Source organism: Rattus rattus, chromosome 2 (genome assembly GCF_011064425.1).
Source record: "Rattus rattus isolate New Zealand chromosome 2, Rrattus_CSIRO_v1, whole genome shotgun sequence".
NCBI lineage: Eukaryota > Metazoa > Chordata > Mammalia > Rodentia > Muridae > Rattus > Rattus rattus.
This window is the reverse complement of record NC_046155.1, coordinates 95,984,081-96,001,736: the sequence shown is the minus strand read 5'-3', so window position 1 is coordinate 96,001,736 and position 17,656 is coordinate 95,984,081. Positions and strand designations below refer to the sequence as shown.

Here is a 17,656-nt window from a genome sequence, read left to right as displayed (position 1 = left end):
CAAGAAAAAATGATCTCTGATTGCTTTATATGAAGATTGATCTTAGTTTGGGGCTCAGGTGACCGAAGATGAACTCAGGCACACTAAATATACAAATAGTTTCTGTCTGGACTCTTGCACATACACGTGCATGTCGGGTGTGCCTGCTGTCTAGAATGAGCATTTGACCCTGCTCATGCTAGGAAAGGTTCTGAGCTACAGTGTGGCCTTTCAGTCTTGGAACCAATACCCAAGGATGCCAAGTGACATAAACATAATACTTAAAACTCACTAAGTTGGGAAAACCATCCATTTTTGTCTTGTCTAACTGGAAAAAAACAGACTATTTTACTCTAACAGCTTTCTCTTCCTTCATACCTGTAGCTTATACACTTCCTCGTTCTCGTTGATCTCCTTTCAAGTACATTTGCTTTGGATTTTTTTGCATCTTTTTTCTTTTCTTCTTGATCTTCAGAAAACTCAGGCTCCTTTAAAGATAAAAGTATACAGGTATAACAGGGAAACAGTCCTTCGAATAGTCCACCTATGCAGCATACATGAAGGTTTGAAGATTTCCAAGAGTATCTACCACAATGAACATACACAGCAAAACTACTTACACGAGAATTAAAAATATTGGTAATCAATAGAGGAACTACTTATGTGTTGATTTTCTTATTCTTCTGTGAGTTTATAATAGTCTGTATTAAAATAATGGGAATGAAGTTTAATGAGAATGGGCTCACACTTCAAATCCCAGCCTAAAAAAACCAGCACTCAAGAGTCTGTAAAACCAGGCGGGTCTCTGAATTCCAGGCCAGCCAGGGTTACCCTGTCGAAATCATCAACAGGAACAAAACTCACAACAAAATCAAGTTGGAAATTATTGAACATTCAGTGATGAGGTGCCCTTAGTTATATACTAATACATGTTAAATGATAGCTCTTCAAAGAAATTAAATCATAATAGCAATCAAAGTGTCAGAAAGTGCCAGTTTAAAGTAGTGTGTTCCCAAGCTATTCTTCAGTTATTTCATGCAATAGTACAATATAAAGCTTACGACGAATTGCCCCACTTATAGTAAAAACAGTACATTACCCCAAAGCAGTGAGCTATACATTTAGCTTAAATAGAATAATCACATTTTTGGGTTATCTATTTATACATCATAATTCCCATGGTTATTTCTCCAAATGCTTAAAATGTCTAGTCTTACTAGAATAGGAATGTTAAATATTAAAATAAGGCAGACAATTCCACTAAACTTGAGAAAACACACAGCATCTCCTCTACAAACACTATATAAAGCTAGACTGGAATGTTCAGTGGTTAGGGATGTCTGCTCTGCAGAGGAATCAGGTGTAATTCCCAGCACTCAAGAGTGCTTTACAACCACCCGGAACTCCAGTTCCAGGGAACCCAGCACCCTCTTCGGACCTCTGTAGGCATTAGGTATACATGAGGTACAGAAAGACATACAGATAAAACACGCATACACATACGATTTTAAATTAAAATGGAAACTTACTTGTGGAGGAATGATGTTTTCAATACTGATACCGACATACACCAAGCGCTCTTTCCTTAAAATCAAGATCAAAAGTATAAAATAAGATTTGCTAAAAATGAAATTAATATGAAAGTATCATTTCAGATAGTAATAAAGTTACAATTTCATGGTACTTAAGAGGCTGCTACCAATATTAAAGTGAAACCTTATTAATAGAGAATTAGTATGGATGGAACACAAACTTTCCTATGTATATGAAGGCTGTATTTTTGAACTGAAATAGACAAACTTCAAACTGTGAATTGACAATATGGTTAGATAAAAAGCTACCTCTGACTAAACAAACTGAATGTTTGCATATTAGATGTCTTGGGTGATGCTCTGAGTGCAGTACACAGTAAGATTACGGTAATGAACACCACTGCAGGTTACTGACCAACACACAATACATAACAAAACCATCAAGGCTCCAGTGAATAACATTGCAGCCACTTGGTTCTTGCTCTGGAGATGAAGAACTGCAATGGAAACGCATGGCTATGCAGTCAGCAATGCAAACTAAGATACCTATACAGCCAGAAAACAAGGATGCAGATCCTTAATGACATCTCCATGGTTCTATCTCCAAGAAAAACAAAAAACAAAAAAACTGTGTATTCTAATTAAAAAAATAACAAACAGCATTATACAACAGTTTCTGGTGGTCCTCTCAATGTTAACCCAGTACAACAAAGACCTGTGGGCTCTGAGTACCAAAGTAAACTGAACTAAACGAGAAATTGTTCTTTCTGGCTTATTGTAATGTTCCTTCTGAAAGCAAATCAATGCATTTACTTGTCTCGAGCCTTTGGAATGCAGCTTCTAGTGTGCTAGGAACTCCTGGCCCTGATAACACATATCTTATAATTAGGCAGGGGGGCAGGTGAGATGGCTCAGCGGTTAAGAGCACTGACTGCTCTTCCAGAGGTCCTGAGTTCAACTCCCAGCAACCACATGGTGGCTCACAACCATCTGTTATGGGATCTGATGCCCTCTTCTGGTGTGTCTGAAGACAGCTACAGTGTACTCATACATAAATTCAATAAATCATTAAAAATAAATAAAAAATTAGGTGGTGAAGCTATTACTTCAATTAAAACTTTGTAAGATATCAGATAGTACAGCTGGAGAGATGGCTCAGTGGTTAGGAACACTGACTGCTCTTCCAGAGGTCCTGAGTTCAATCCCCAGCAAGCACACGGTGGCTCATAACCATCTGTAACAGGATCTGATGCCCTTTTCTACACTGAAGACAGCTACAGTGTACATATATCTATATATCTGTATCTATATATATAAAATGAAGAAACCAATTTTTTTTTAAAAAAGAAAAGGATATCAGGTAGTTAATAATGACCAAGACAATCAGAATATTATCGTGGTTTGAATTGTCTCTGATATTAAGTATGTGTAATATATATCTGTCCTTACAATAATCACATTCATTGAAATACTAATTTTCTCCTTTAAACCTTGAAATTGCTTTCATTTGCCTACTATTTCTGTTCTCAATTCAACTGAAGAGACGTTTGCTCATGTTCATCATGGATAAGGTATAGTTTTTGCCATCACAATTAGTTATCAACTGACTACAGACCATTTCGAACTCTACTAAAAACATAAAGAGGTGTAATTTCATCTGAACAGAGAAATTATGGAAGGCTTTAAATGGATTCACTGTTGTACAGAACCTGGAAGGTAGACACAGTTCCTCATCCTGGTCCCTTGTTAATAATCTTTTGGCAGGATGCTGTCCACCCAATTCCACTACCTAGATGAGTGACACTGCAGACATTACCATTGCTGACAGCTCCACTCTTTCAAACACTTCAGTTTTACACATCCTATTATCTGACCTCCACTAACTCAATTTCCAAGTTGCTCCACTTTATAACCTAATTTCTACAGTTTTTGGACTGTGGTAGAAGTTCAGCTTACTCTGGCCCCGATTAAGCACTAAACTTGACCAGCCCTGTTACCTGACTGACATTCCACAGTCCGTCCCTATAAATACTCCTTTGCATACACTTTCCAATTCCTTGCCTCTTTTTCTCCTTCCCATTGGACAATTACATCCCCAATTAAATTCAACTCCCACTAAGCAAAGCACTAGTAACTGAAGTTGGGAAGAACAGAGATTTCTGAATTCCAAAACTATCTCTGACCTATACTCTAGAGGGAACATTTATAAACCACAAAATAGAGCTTTCTAATCCAGCAGATTCCAGAGCCACGCTGCAGATCTGTAGACATTTGCTGGGTAGTTACTAAATACTCATTGCCAGAACCCTTTTCTACAGATGGCAGCCATTTATGGTAGAAATAGTATGTGCTTTCTCAGGGTGAATACACTGCCTGATATAAAACAGGCATTCGAAAAGTGGTGCTTGAATGCTGAATACAAAAGGAGAAAGCCATGAGATTAAGGGATAGATGCTCTTGTACTTTGAAGATGGAGGAGAGCTAGAGGGATCATTTTAGAGTAGAGGAAGCCACCTCTACTCTACCACTACAATGGTTGCCCTACTTCCAGACTTCCTATTGCAACATTCCAATTCTCGTTCATTCCTCTGGCTTATAAGGGCATACTTTTTGAAATGAAGAGCATATCCATTTATGACTCCACCACTTACCTATAGAGAACACTTGGAGTTCCTTACCTAGGTATGCAAAGCTGTTTGAATCTGGACTTCTCTGCCTTTGCCCATCCCATTTTTGTACCCAGAGTTTTCCACTCTCCCCTCGCTCATGGTGCTTCTGAACATCAACTGGAACTGTCTCTTCTCTGTCTACTACACACACCCAATTTATCTCCTAAGGCTTTTCTTGACAGTCCAACTGCGAGGACAATCAAGTGCTCCTCCATGACTGACGCTCAAGGATTGTATTCTCTCTCTCTCTCTCTCTCTCTCTCTCTCTCTCTCTCTCTCTCACACACACACACACACACACACACACACACACACACACACACACACACACACACACACACCCCCAATGGGTCTCTAACCTCTGTATCTGCACTCTCTAGTAGAATGTAAGCTCAATTTAAACAGACTTATTTATTAATCAGCTCAATTCAGTTGACTATGCAGTAGATTTGAATGAATGTTTAGAAATGGAGTGATCAAAGAAAGCACAAATAAATATAAACTTACTGTATTCTGAATCCATAGTAAATATTAGGATCAAGGTCAACCTTACTTGCTCTAAGAAGCTACTTCAACCACTTTAGTCTACACTGCAGTGGCATAATGAAAACAATGTATTTTACCGTCATTATAACACCGTTCAGTAATTAAGTAAATGCTCTTCATTTACCAGGGCTGATAGAGCCCACCCAAAAAGATGACGTGAGCAAACATTTTAAGTAGGCTCTTATGATTTTCCACAATAGTTAAGTATATTTCCTCCACAAGAGGTGGGACAATGCTTTTCTATAGCAGACTCTGATATTCTACGCAGTGGGTTGGCAAACTTGTGTGTAAAAGGACACACAGTATTTCAAGCTTGGGAAGTTATCAGATTTCTACTGAGTGTAAAAGCGGCCATAGTAAGTACACAAAAAGCTGTTCTAGTAAAGTTTATCTACTTTATTGGATATGAAATGTAAATGTCATGTAGTTCCCCTACATCATGAAACGATTTTGTAGTGATGTTTTGAAAAAAACGTAGAAACCATTCTTAATAAGCAGTGCAGAGAGCAGCAGCATATCAGATGCACTTGCTGTAGCTGGAGAGTTTTGATTTAGATGGATGTGTTCATTTAAAACTGCAAGACAAGTTTACTGCCAAATTCCCAAAGAAAAAACTAACATATACATCATTTTACCTCCGCTCTGCACGCTCTTTCTTCTTTAAGGCAACATCCAAATCTTGCAACTGTTCTTCTAATTTTTCACACAGTAGTTTCTGAAGGAGCAATATGTATATATTATTTTTTTTATCTTTATTAACTTGAGTATTTCTTATTTACATTTCGATTGTTATTCCCCTTCCCGGTTTCCGGGCCAACATCCCCCTAACCCCCCCACCCTCCCCCGAACAATCACGTTCACTGGGGGTTCAGGGACTAAGCCACTACCAAAAACTATACTGTATATGTTACTTTTAAAACCAGGATACAACCAGATTTCACATGCTTAGTATGAAGCATAAGGCCATGAAGCCTCGAGCCGAAAATGGCCCCAGGGTGAATGAGTGCCTCCAGGCACACTGTTTAAAAAGGTGCCTCAGGATCCACTTAACAGATGGTGAGCAGGGTACTTTGGTAAGAAAGCATGTCAGGCAAGCAAAGCGTGACAAAAAACAAACAAACAAAAGACATACTCTGTACCTACCCTACTTTTACAGCTCAAAATTGTATTTTGTTCATTACTATTCAAAACAAGGCTATACTAAAAACAAAAGGCTATCAAAATCTTTTAATATATGATCTATGTACCAAATAAAACATGTAAATATAAAAATAAAAATACATACAAACAATGCTACATAGTAAATGGATCAAAACAGTTTAAAGATATCATAGATTAATCTATGATGAGCCAAAACAGGAACTTCAGAGAAAAAGGCATAAAACCATAGGTTAAAAACATGAGGTTAGACTTGTGAAACATGCAGTGAATAGAAATCTACTGTTTAGTTTTACAACAAAGTATGAATCAATACAGAACAGATTGATGTTTCTTCCAGTGCTGCCAACAAAAAGGGATATAGCCATGAAAGAGGATCTTTTAAGGAGGTAAAGTACAGAAACATTTATATATACATATACATATACATACATACACACACACACACACACACACATACACACACACACATATATATATCCACCCACAGTTTGCTTATATTTATTCTAAATTGGAGTAGAAAAAAAAGAGGGTCCTACGAAAGCCAGAGTTTTAGAGGAGATAAGAATCAGACCTAAGACCCTCACAGAAGGCAGGGCCCAAGCAGAGGTAAACAGTGACAACTGCTGTGAAAATGACAGCTACTCAGCACTGTTAAATATAACTAAGGCATGGAGAGAAAACTGAGGGCTGGAAACAGAGTTAGGCTGGAGTCGTACATGCTGGCAAGGAGGGCAGAACCATTCTCCATCAGGGATAATCATCAGAGGAGGGCGGAGACAGGCTGTATGGTATCCACTGTCACAAGAATCACACAGAAGAATCTGAAATAAAGCACAGTAATCCAACATCATCATTGTGTTAAAATAATGGCATTAGTTTCTGTTTTGATACAATGTCTTGCTCTATTAATAGGCTGGTACATGCTACATAGCCCAGGCTAGCCTTAAACTATCAGCACTATTCCTGCCTTAGCCTCCAGAGTGCTCAGTCTGAGAGCTATGAGAAGACACCAATTCCAGTGAAGACAATGATATTTTGGTACTTCTTAGTATACTACCATAAACTGTATGGTATCTGTATAAAGCCAATGAAATAGCTCTGATAATTAAGGATATAAAGCAAATTTTAAAAATTGAGCCGGGGGTTGGGGATTTAGCTCAGCGGTAGAGCGCTTGCCTAGCAAGCACAAGGCCCTGGGTTTGGTCCCCAGCTCTGAAAAAAAAAAAGAGAAAAAAGAAAAAAAATTGAGCCAGGTGGGGGCTCAAACCTTTAATCCCAACACTAGGAAGGCATAGACAGGCAGATGTCAAGAGTCTGAGGCCACTGTGGTGTATAGAGTGAGTTCCAAGACATCCACAGCTACAGAGAAACCCTGTCTCAAAAAAACACAAACAAAAGATTTTAAAATTTAAAACCATTCCCTCTGACACCCTAAGAAAATATTTTAATACAGAAATTAGCGAAATAAGTGCTTTCCGAATTTAAATCAATTTCTAGTTTGCTACAGGTGATCTTACATTCTTCGTAACAGAATTCTAAAGTTCAAGTATCACAAACTATGCGAACACACACAGAATATATAAAGTATTTCCATTTTAATTGTACTTCAGTTAGCTGTATGTAAGAAACACAGTTCCTTTCATTCTGTAAATTCAGATGAGAAAGAAACCGACATATGGGAAAGGACTAGAAGTGTTAAAGCCATCCTGCTCAAAAGGTATGCACTACCATGCCCCCCTAAAAAAGGTTAACATCTCACCCACCTCTGCCAAAACTAAAAACTTAGCATCAACACATAAGACCTCCCCTAAAACTAATGTCCTTTTTCTGATTATAGATCCAAGGAGGCTATACTGCACCTCATTGGGTTATGTTTCCCTACACTCATCTTCTGGGACTAACAGATGTTTAGCCTTTTTTTTCCTCTGTGACTTTGACAGTTTTTGGAATATCATTAGTTAAACATTTTATAAACAACTCTGAACAGAGGCTTGTGTTTCCAAATGGTTACCCTGGAGTCTGTGTTTGAGAGAGGAGCATTCTGCTTATTCTGTCATATCAAGGAGCCTCAGAGTTCTGCTGCTGTGAAGAGACATTATGACCAAGAAAACTCTTATAAAGGAAGGCATTTAACTGGGGCTGGCTTACAGTTCCAGAGGTTTATCCCATTATCATCATGGCAGGCAGCATAGCAGCCTGCAGGCAGACATGGTGTTGGAGAAGGAGCTGAGGGCTCTACGTCCTGATCTGCAGGCAGCAGGAAGGCAGAGGCCCAGTCTGATATGGACTTTTGAAACCTCAAAACCCTACCCAGCCCCCACCAACTGACACACATCCTCCAACAGAGCCACATCTTTCGATCCTTACAATCATTTAAACAGTTCCACTCTGGAGACTAAGCATTCAAATACATGATGGTACGGGGACCATTCTTCTTCTTTTTTTTTTTTTGGAGCTGGGGACCGAACCCAGGGCCTCGCGCTTGCTAGGCAAGCGCTCTACCACTGAGCCAAATCCCCAACCCCCCATTCTTCTTTTTTAAAAGTATTTATTTAGGGCTGGAGACATGGCTACGAGGGTAGACATGGCACTGGCTACTCTTCTAGAGGTCCTTAGTTCAATTACCAACAACCACATGGTGGCTCACAACAATTTATAATGAGATCCTGGTGCTCTATTCTGGCCTGCAGGCACACACACTTGCAGAATGCTGTATACATAACAAATAAATCTAAAAAAATTTTGTTTTGTGTTTGTGTGTGTGTGTGTGTGTGTGTGTGTGTGTGTGTGTGTATATATATGTACCATTTGTTTGTATTAACAGTGAAGATCAAAGGAAGGCACAAGATCCCCTGGAATTAAAATTATAGACACTTTTGTGCTGCCATGTAGGTGCTGGGAACTTCCTTGGGAAGACCAGTAGGTGTTCTTAAGTGCTGAGCCATCTCTTCAGCCCCATAGACAGACATACCATGACCCCCCCCCCTTTTTTTGGAGACTGGGTCTTACTATGTATTACCTCTGGCTGTTCAGAAACTCACTATGCAAATCAGCCTGGCTTTGAACTCAGAGCTCCACGTGTCTCTTGGAATTAATGTGTGTGCAACTCCATCAGGTTTTATGGGAGCCATTCTTAACACCACCACCATGATATAATATAGAGCATTAGTGGTGATATTAACTTTTATCATGTAAAATAGTATCTACTTATTTTTTTTAACTTTGAAGTCGCACTGTTTCTACTTTCTGTACTTCTACCTTCAAAATAAGTCCCACTGAGCCTTGTGGCTAATGCCTGCAATACACCTACTAAGGAAGTGAGGCAGGAATATCAGATTCTGAGGCCAGCGTGTGCAACATTTCAAAACTCTTCTGGAAAAAAAAAAAGGAGCTAGGAAAGCAATTCCATAGTAGATGTGTAATTAGAACGTACTCAAATCACCAGTAACATACAAATAAATGAACACCAGCAAAAACCAAAATGAAGGAATAAACAAATCCAGCCCATATTCAAGGGGAGGGCCCAAGTTTTCAAGGGCTAGGAGTATCATAGGATTTAGGGATATAAATTTAAAAAAAAAATCATTTTAGTAATTAATAAATTCATAGGTATTTTAAAGCAAGATATAGTCACGTTATGCAAATGCCTTTCCTTCACACCTGCCCACTAATTTGGCATTTCTCATGAGCTTTGTTTCACCGTGAGGACTGTAGCACTCTGCTTGTGATTTTCTCTCTTCCTCAAACCCGTTACTGGAGTTCTTCTACAAAGAAATCTTTACTTAATTATTTCTATCAATATGAACTAATGAATATTTCTTCTTTAAAGTATAATTAAAATCTATTGTTTAATTTGTTGGAGCAGTTTTAGCCATGGATACATGAGCCCTTTCCATTTCTTTCTGTGTCCTTAGGGCTTGTCTGTATACCATTCTTTGTTTTGAAAGCATTTTGTTACCCTCTAGTGGGTACACAGTGCTTTAAACATATCTTATACTTTCCCTGCCAAGACTGAGAATTTTTAATGAAATGAAGAGGCCCCAGTCCCTTTATTCCAGATGAATTTAGAAAACAAGGACTGGGAAGTCTGAGAACTTATTGTAATAGCTTGTCACTAATATTAAGTTCTCAGAGAGAACGTATTAGTCAGTAACTGTATATACACACATATGCACACACCTGTATTTTTACCTTGATCAAAATGAAATCCTTCTGAGTCTACTCCAGCATCACAGAGTTCATTCAGTCTACCATTGGTTACTAAAAGAAAGGGCTCTCTATTTATTTGTTCAACTCGGATAGACACACTCTTTCTGAAGTTCTACCCCATTCCACAAAGGACAGAATTAAGGCTGGAAAGCAACCTTCTACTTGCTCTGTATAATAGAATTACTACTTGATCCCAACTATCATTAGTGATATCTATCAACTATAAAATCAATTGATTGGCATATGTGGACTAAGCCAGGTACCCAATTCCATTCATCACATTATTTCTACAGAAAAAGTAACGTAAGTTTCAAATTAAGATGAAAATAAACACTACAATTTATTTCTAAAAGGAAGACTTGTCTTACACTGCAACAAAATCTCAAATTCCACTAAATAATTATCATTTAAATAATAATATAAGAATTCCCAAGTCTCAGGTAATGAATGATTCATTGATTTTTTTTTTAACTAAAACAACTAGCACAGAAAGAGTTCTAGATTTAATGAATTTATTACTTTTCGTTTCACCAAGAATAAGGACTATATATTTTATTGACTAACTTCTGATTATCATCAAGTATGGGGCATAAGAAACCCATCAGATTAAAGATCTTCGGTTTCTAACATCGTTCTCTTTGCCACAGTAAACAGAAATGGGATTTCCCACGACTTATAGTGACGCACTAAAGTCCTGTGGATGTCCTTCTGTCAGGTTTGCTCATCCACTTACTTCTGCGTACTTGTTTTGTCCCCAAAGTTTATTTTTCAAAGCCATTCTGTTGGGAGGAAAGGAGATGGTATGACAAACACAAGCACTGCCTATTCTCTCATTTAGGGGGCAGGAGACAGCGCCATCTCATAGCCTGGCTCACTCTGGTAGTTGTGGTGGCTTTAAAGAAATGCCCCTCCTCCTCAGTCTCAAGCACTGGAATACTTGGTCCCCAGGTAGTGGGTGTTTGAGGAGGATTAGCAAGTGTGATCTTGCTCAAGAAAAGTAGGTCAGTGGGTGTGGGCTTTGAGCTTTCAAAAGACTTTGGACACGCAGTGTGCTCTCCAGCCCCTGTTTGTGGACTAAGATGTGAGTCTGAAGATGCTTCTCTAGCTACCTATCTCCATGTTCTCGCTCGGCCATCACTACCTCTAACCCTCTGAAGCCATAGCCCAACCACACTCTTCTAAGTTGCCTTGGTCACAGTGCTTATCACAGTAGTAGAAAGGTAAGACATGGGTTAATCGTAACTGCCCACTTAAGGCCAGCCACGACAACAGTGAAACCCTGTCTCAAAACGAACAAACAAACAAACAAACAAAACTCAAATTATGATCAAACTTAGGAGCACAAGTTCCATCTAAATAACCATAAAATAGCTATGAGATGAGCACTGCTCTTAGAGCAGGTACGTACTAGTTCTGGGTGATTCGGAAGGCCACACTTTTTGCAAGGTTCATCGTCATCTGGAAGGACTGCTTCTTCACTCTCCTTTCCTTCCTCCTCTTCCGAGGCAGCAGAGGATTTGTCACTCTCGGACCCTTCGCTCTCATCATTGCTGGAGTATTTCCACCTGCCACGTGTCCGAGAGCCAGTCCATCGAACTTTGCCTTTGGGTTTTACCTTACATGATTAAAGACGAGATAATTGGACATAAGAATTTTTCTCACATTTCTCTAGATTACATGTCCCTTGGAGAACATTTAGCTGATACAGAAAGAAAACATGAAACCTGTTATTGTCATCAGGTCTATCCACTACTAAGTTCTGGTATATGTTTTCATTAATCTTTTCTGTACTGGGGGGTCGGGGGGGTTCTTAAAAATGACCAAATAGCTGTACTGATTTTATTCACACATTTGGGTGGTTGTTTCCCATTTTTTCACTTTCACAATGTACCCTCATAGATGTTAATGTTTACATCCATTTTTGTGGTTAGGATAAATTCCTTGAACAGGATTCTGGGTCAAAGGCCATGAACACTTATAGGCTATAGCAATAGCAGGAAGATATGTTGACACGCTTAGTTTGCAAAAATTTAAGTTCTAAATTACAAACAAAAAATTTAAAGCAGGTCAGAGATGCATATAGAAAATCCCAACAAGTCTTTAAATTACTATGATGCAGAGATTAAGCTGATGTGGAACACCATTTTATCTCCTAGTTTCAGGCTTTTAACTCCTATTCCACTTCATTACTACACTACAGGCAGCTAGGAAAGAACAAATAATTCCAACATAAGAAAAAAGGATTTTGAAAGAATTCAAAATTCCACTTTTCAGAGAACAAAGGACAAATGACAATGAATAATAATGTGGCCATTAAAATGAAAAGTAGGACTTTTAACAGCCACCTCCCATGGAATAAAGTCTTAGAGTTGATTTTGGTAAAAATTAAAATGGTCATAAAAAAGAAAATTCCTGCTTATAAAACAGATGATTAAAATGAGGAAAATGGATACTCCTTACACTGGTAGTGGGTGATACAGTAATGGGGCATCTGAAGGGCAATGTGACAATAACTATCAACTTTACAATACACATGCCCCTTGACCCAGTAATTCCAATTCCAGGAGTCTATTCTAAAGAAATACTCACTTATGTCCAAAAGGATCTTCAATGCAGCATTGCCTGTAATAGTGAAAAATGGGAAACAACCTAAATGTCAATTAATAAGGGAGTAATTAAATAAACTGAGGTATATCCACACTATTAAATACTATGTGGCCACGAATAAATATAGAGACAGTACTGTTAAGTGAAAAAACTCACAGTAAAATAAACAGGTTTGATCTAATTATTTTAAAAATTTAATGTATGGTCATTAACATACACAAGAATGCTTGGAGAAAGTCATGAAACAATGTATACAAGGCTGTGAACATGGGCAGCTTCATTTTAGCTTTCCTCAGGCTCCTTGTTTGTTGGATGGCTACTACAGTGCGTTCTTAGAACTACTTGCTATAGAAAAGAAATCTAAAAGGATGACATTTTATGGTTTGAAATTTAGTATGTGGGTATAATTATTGAAAAGAGAGGAAGATTTATAGGCATGCAAGATGGCTCAATCAATAAAATGTTTGCCACACAAGCAGGAGGACTGGAATCTGGATACCCAGAACCCACGGAAAGAGCAAGCATGCATGGTGGTGCTCAGGTAACTCTGGGGTGGTGTGGAGACAGGTGGAGCTGAAGCTCACAGGCAGTGAGCTGAACCCTTGAGCGTCAAGTTGTTTCACAAAGTAACGGGCTGAGGGATAAAGAAGCCACCCAATGTTCATGCACACACACTGTCCACATAAACACACACACATCACATATATACACATGCAAAACAAAAATGAACTGAAAACAAAATGGCCAGGCAAGATGGTTCAGTGGGAAAAGGCACTTGCTGCCAAGCCTGGTGACCTGCATGGATCCCTGTGACCCACGTGGGGAAGGAGAGAAGACATTGGCAAGCTAGTCGCTGATCTCCACACATACATGTCAGAGACTAATAAAGTAATTAAAAGTTTCTCCATTAAAATTTGGTGGAAGTTTTACCTTGCTGGCTTTGGAATTTGTATCCTTCTCGGCTTTCTTCAAGTGTTCCTTCTTGTCTGCTGTCTGCAAAGATGCTGTCTCCCCTTCCACTCCCTCTTCTCCTTCAGCTCTTTTCTTGTCGGCTTTCTGGTCTCTGATCTCAGCGACTTTCGCTGTGGGCCTAGATATTCTTGGAGACCTTCTTAAAGTTCGACCCACGCTTGCTTTCTCTTCTTCCTTCCCCGCCTTCTCTTCCTTGCTTTCAGAGTCTACAATCTGGGGGGGGCAATCCGGCTTCTTCTTCCGACTTGATATTCTAATTGTCAACTTGATGCCTTCCTTCCTTTCAGAGGTGATCTCTGTGTTTGCTGAAGCAGTACTGTTGCCTTCGGAAACTAACTTGTATTTACATTTGTTTTTTTGCACAGAGCCCTTTGTTTGAGAAGTATCCTCCATGCCAGAGGTCTGGGCATTGTCCAGCTTAGCCATTTCCACCCTCGAGGACTCAGAGTTCTCTCTTAGAATGTCTGGGCTTGCATTTTCAAGGGACTGGCCTTCACTTGAACCTCTACTTAGACAGTCTACACCTTTTTTTTCTGAAGTCTGTTTCTCCTTGGCTCCAGTCATCTCGAGAGGGAGAGGAGTTTCAGCCACTTCGCAAGGACCTGACTTTTCTGATTCTAGAGGACCCCTTACAACTTCTTCTGGTATTGGACTCAACCTTTGTATGTCCTTATCAACAGAAGTCTTCTTGGCCTTCTCCACCTTTTCCAGGCATTCTATGCCTGCCGTGTGGTTCTCACCCTTACTTTTGGGGGCCTTCTCTTCAATTTTCGTAGGGCAGGATTCAGTGGCAGACAAAGTGGATTTTAAAGAGAGATCTGTGGCTTTCTCGGAAGGCTCCAGAGGCATGTCCATGTTTGGAGGCCCAGGCTCCTCTCCCCTTCCTTTCTGACTGTGGCTCTCTACGTCAGAGGCAGAACCATCTACAGCCTTCCCTAGAGGTACCTCCTTCTCAAGTTCACTTGTCTTTGTGCTCGTTAGGACAGAATTTAAGCACTCCACACCACTTGCCTCCAGGCCAGCACTTCCGTCCTTAGCAGGGATGCTAGAGCTGTCTTCCTTTGTATGACAAAGCTGTGTTTCCAGTTGTTCTGTCTTAAGACTTGCAGTTACCTTGTCATCATTCATTTCTCCATTCACAAGCTGTTTCCCTTCATGACTCAAAGCACTGATGGTAGAGACCCGTTTACAAGTCTCTTCCTCTTGTTTTACGTCATCTTTCAAACACTCTTTTGTTGGAGTAGCCGACTTACATAAATGTCCTTTGACTGGACTGTCAAAATCATCACTCAGCTTAATTTCACGTTTCTTCAGTGGTATCTTGGCTTGCTGATCATTTTTAAGCTTCTCTGTTTCCTCAGTAGATTTCTCTGTGATGTCTTGAGAAGATTTGATATTGCTACCAAAGTCTGCTCGCTCAGGCTCCTGTGAACCCAGCCGCTCCAAGCTGCCTTTGAGATCTTTTGGGTCCACTCTGCATTCCTTTGCTTCTACTTTAATGGGTTTGACATTTTCCTTGAAGGAATCACTTTCCTCTCTGATAATCTTTTTGTCCTCAGTTTCTGGCACAGGCTTTTCTAGCTTTACAATGACTGGCAGTTTCACAAGCTCCTTTTCATCTGCTTTCTCAATTTTCACAGCTGGTCCTTCTAGAGCATTGGCCGCAGAACGTTTTCTGGAATCCATTGACCGCTCATCACCTTCCGTCTTTTCATTTCCTCTTGATGCCTCTAAAACCAGAACAAAAGTTTGTATGAACACAAGTTTCCAGGTTAAAAATAAAATCTTAGACAACACAACACTTACTTTAATTTCAATATGAAGCCTGTTGTAACTGAATATTTTGATTTAAAAAAACCTGACAATAAAAAGATAGAAAAAATTATGAGTCACAATTTCTACATGTTTAAATACAGAGTACTCATGTGTCGGCTTTCTACAGTCAGTGTCAGTGTTCTGGCTGGAGGCAAACACTTATACAGCTGAAGGGGCACATCCAACTCAAAGGCTGTCTCCAACAGGAACTAGAAAGGTTTCAGGAAACAGTTCTTATGAAGTGAGAAACAGTCTAGTATACAAGTCACTGAGTAGTTCAGGTCACCAAGGCAACAAAAGCACTCTAGTGGGAAAGTGAGAAGAGACAAAGAAAATGCCCGTAAGCCTAGTCCATAGGCAGTCACTTCGGAAGCATTCCAGTTTGGTTTCTCTATCTTTAACTGTGTATATTTTCCACAAAGTTGTCGTCATATTGTCTTAATTTTTCAGTGAAGCATGAGCAGATGGTCAACTGGGGAGAGAGCCCTGGGCATTGAGCAAGCCAGGCAAGTGTCTGCTTCTGTTCTTATCCACAGTTTTAAATATCAGAATATCTGCTCTAGCTGCCAAGTTACTAGTATATAGTATGTATATTTATTATACATATATTTACACATAAGGCCTACAGAAAGTGGCAGAAGCAAGCTTTCAATTTTAGCTAATATAATCATATATTGTCAAAATCTTAAATATATTAAGCCCAATTAAAATTAAATTTTAACTCTATTTCTCTATAAAGAGTGAATAATATCCTATGTTTCTTACATATTGCTATATGTATGTTTTTAACAGCACTTACTATGCAGAATCCTAACTATTTATTCAAATTTATTTGTCCAATTAGTCTAGGAATTATTCTTCTATGACAGAATCATAGATTATTTACTTACAAGACACTCAAAACACCTGAAAATCTAATTGAATAAACAGTGATGGCAGTAAATTCTAGCCCAAATGCAAAAAAAATTAATGATTTATAAAATATTTATTTTTTATTGTTTTTAATTATGTATGTATGCAGATGCACATGGAGGCCAGAGGCATCACATTCCTTTCAGCTACAGTTATGGGAGGCAAGAGCTGCTGATCTGGATGTTGGAGAGCACCTTCAGGTCCTCTGCAAGATCAGTCCCTGTTCTCAATCCCGAGTCCCTCTTGTGCCTCTTAGAAATGTCTTCAAAAACATATATATGTGAACGAGTAAGAAAGTGAGATCCATGCAAAGTATGACAGGGTAACAGGTCCTATGCTAGTGTGCCAAGGAAGTATTCAGTGTACTTAAGACAGTATTTGCAATACCAGATAAGACTAAAGGACTATAGATATAACAATTCACAGTGGTTAGATGGTTCCGACCCAGTCGCTGTAACTAGCTCAGTTGGTATCATGCACAGACTGTGGGTTTGAGCCCCAGCACCACATACATCAGGGAGTGATGGCGCATGCCTGTAATCCCAGCACAGGGAAGAGAATACAGGAGGATCAGAAGTACTAGTTATCCTCAAGTTATATAGTATGAGCTACATGAGACTCTGTCTCAAAAGTAAAAATGAACTATCCAAACTAAACAATTTATCCAAGAAAGTGAAATTCAAAATTAAGTTCTGTGTCTGTAGTAAAAGGTACAAATGCACCCAGCTGCACTAACAGTTCAAACAAGCAAACCACTCAGTAACAAACGCTGTTCTACACCCGGAACTTCATTCTTGAAAGAACACACTGGAAAAAGTGGTTAGAATAGAATGTTAAGTACAAAAATAAGAAATAAAATTCTATCACATAAAGACCAGAAAGAACTAGGTTATAACAGAAGGGTTTTTTTGTCACGAAGTAGTCACTGGTGTTTATTTATTTGGTTTTTTTTTTTTTGCTTTATCCTTCTCAGGTTTTCTATAGTAAACATGTAATATCTTTTACAATCAGGTAAGTTAGAAGAAACATCAATTTAGGGTGGCCATCTGGTCTGTTCAAGATAAAGGGGTTTCCTGAAATGTAATATACTAAACTCAGACAACAGTGTACACTCATACCAAGACACCATTCCATTAATACTGACCTGTAAGTAAATGACAACAATTATTCCTACAGTGCTACTACAGTAAGTTGGAAGTCTCTCATTTTATACATCAGCTGAGTAAAACACGTGGAACATTTTCCAGATGGACC

General features: G+C 39.0%; 1 protein-coding gene across 1 annotated transcript in view; it reads right to left on the bottom strand.

The window, feature by feature from the left end:
* Rsf1 (remodeling and spacing factor 1) overlaps positions 1-17,656 on the bottom strand; it is a 115,881-nt gene that overhangs the window by 16,322 nt on the left and 81,903 nt on the right. Inside the window, exons 6-11 of the mRNA XM_032892968.1 lie at positions 13,634-15,405; positions 11,505-11,711; positions 6,604-6,708; positions 5,362-5,441; positions 1,509-1,563; positions 358-467 (exon numbers count right to left, since the gene is read on the bottom strand). Of these exons, the coding sequence (XP_032748859.1) occupies positions 358-467; positions 1,509-1,563; positions 5,362-5,441; positions 6,604-6,708; positions 11,505-11,711; positions 13,634-15,405 (2,329 nt within the window). The remainder of the gene's footprint in view (positions 1-357; positions 468-1,508; positions 1,564-5,361; positions 5,442-6,603; positions 6,709-11,504; positions 11,712-13,633; positions 15,406-17,656) is intronic.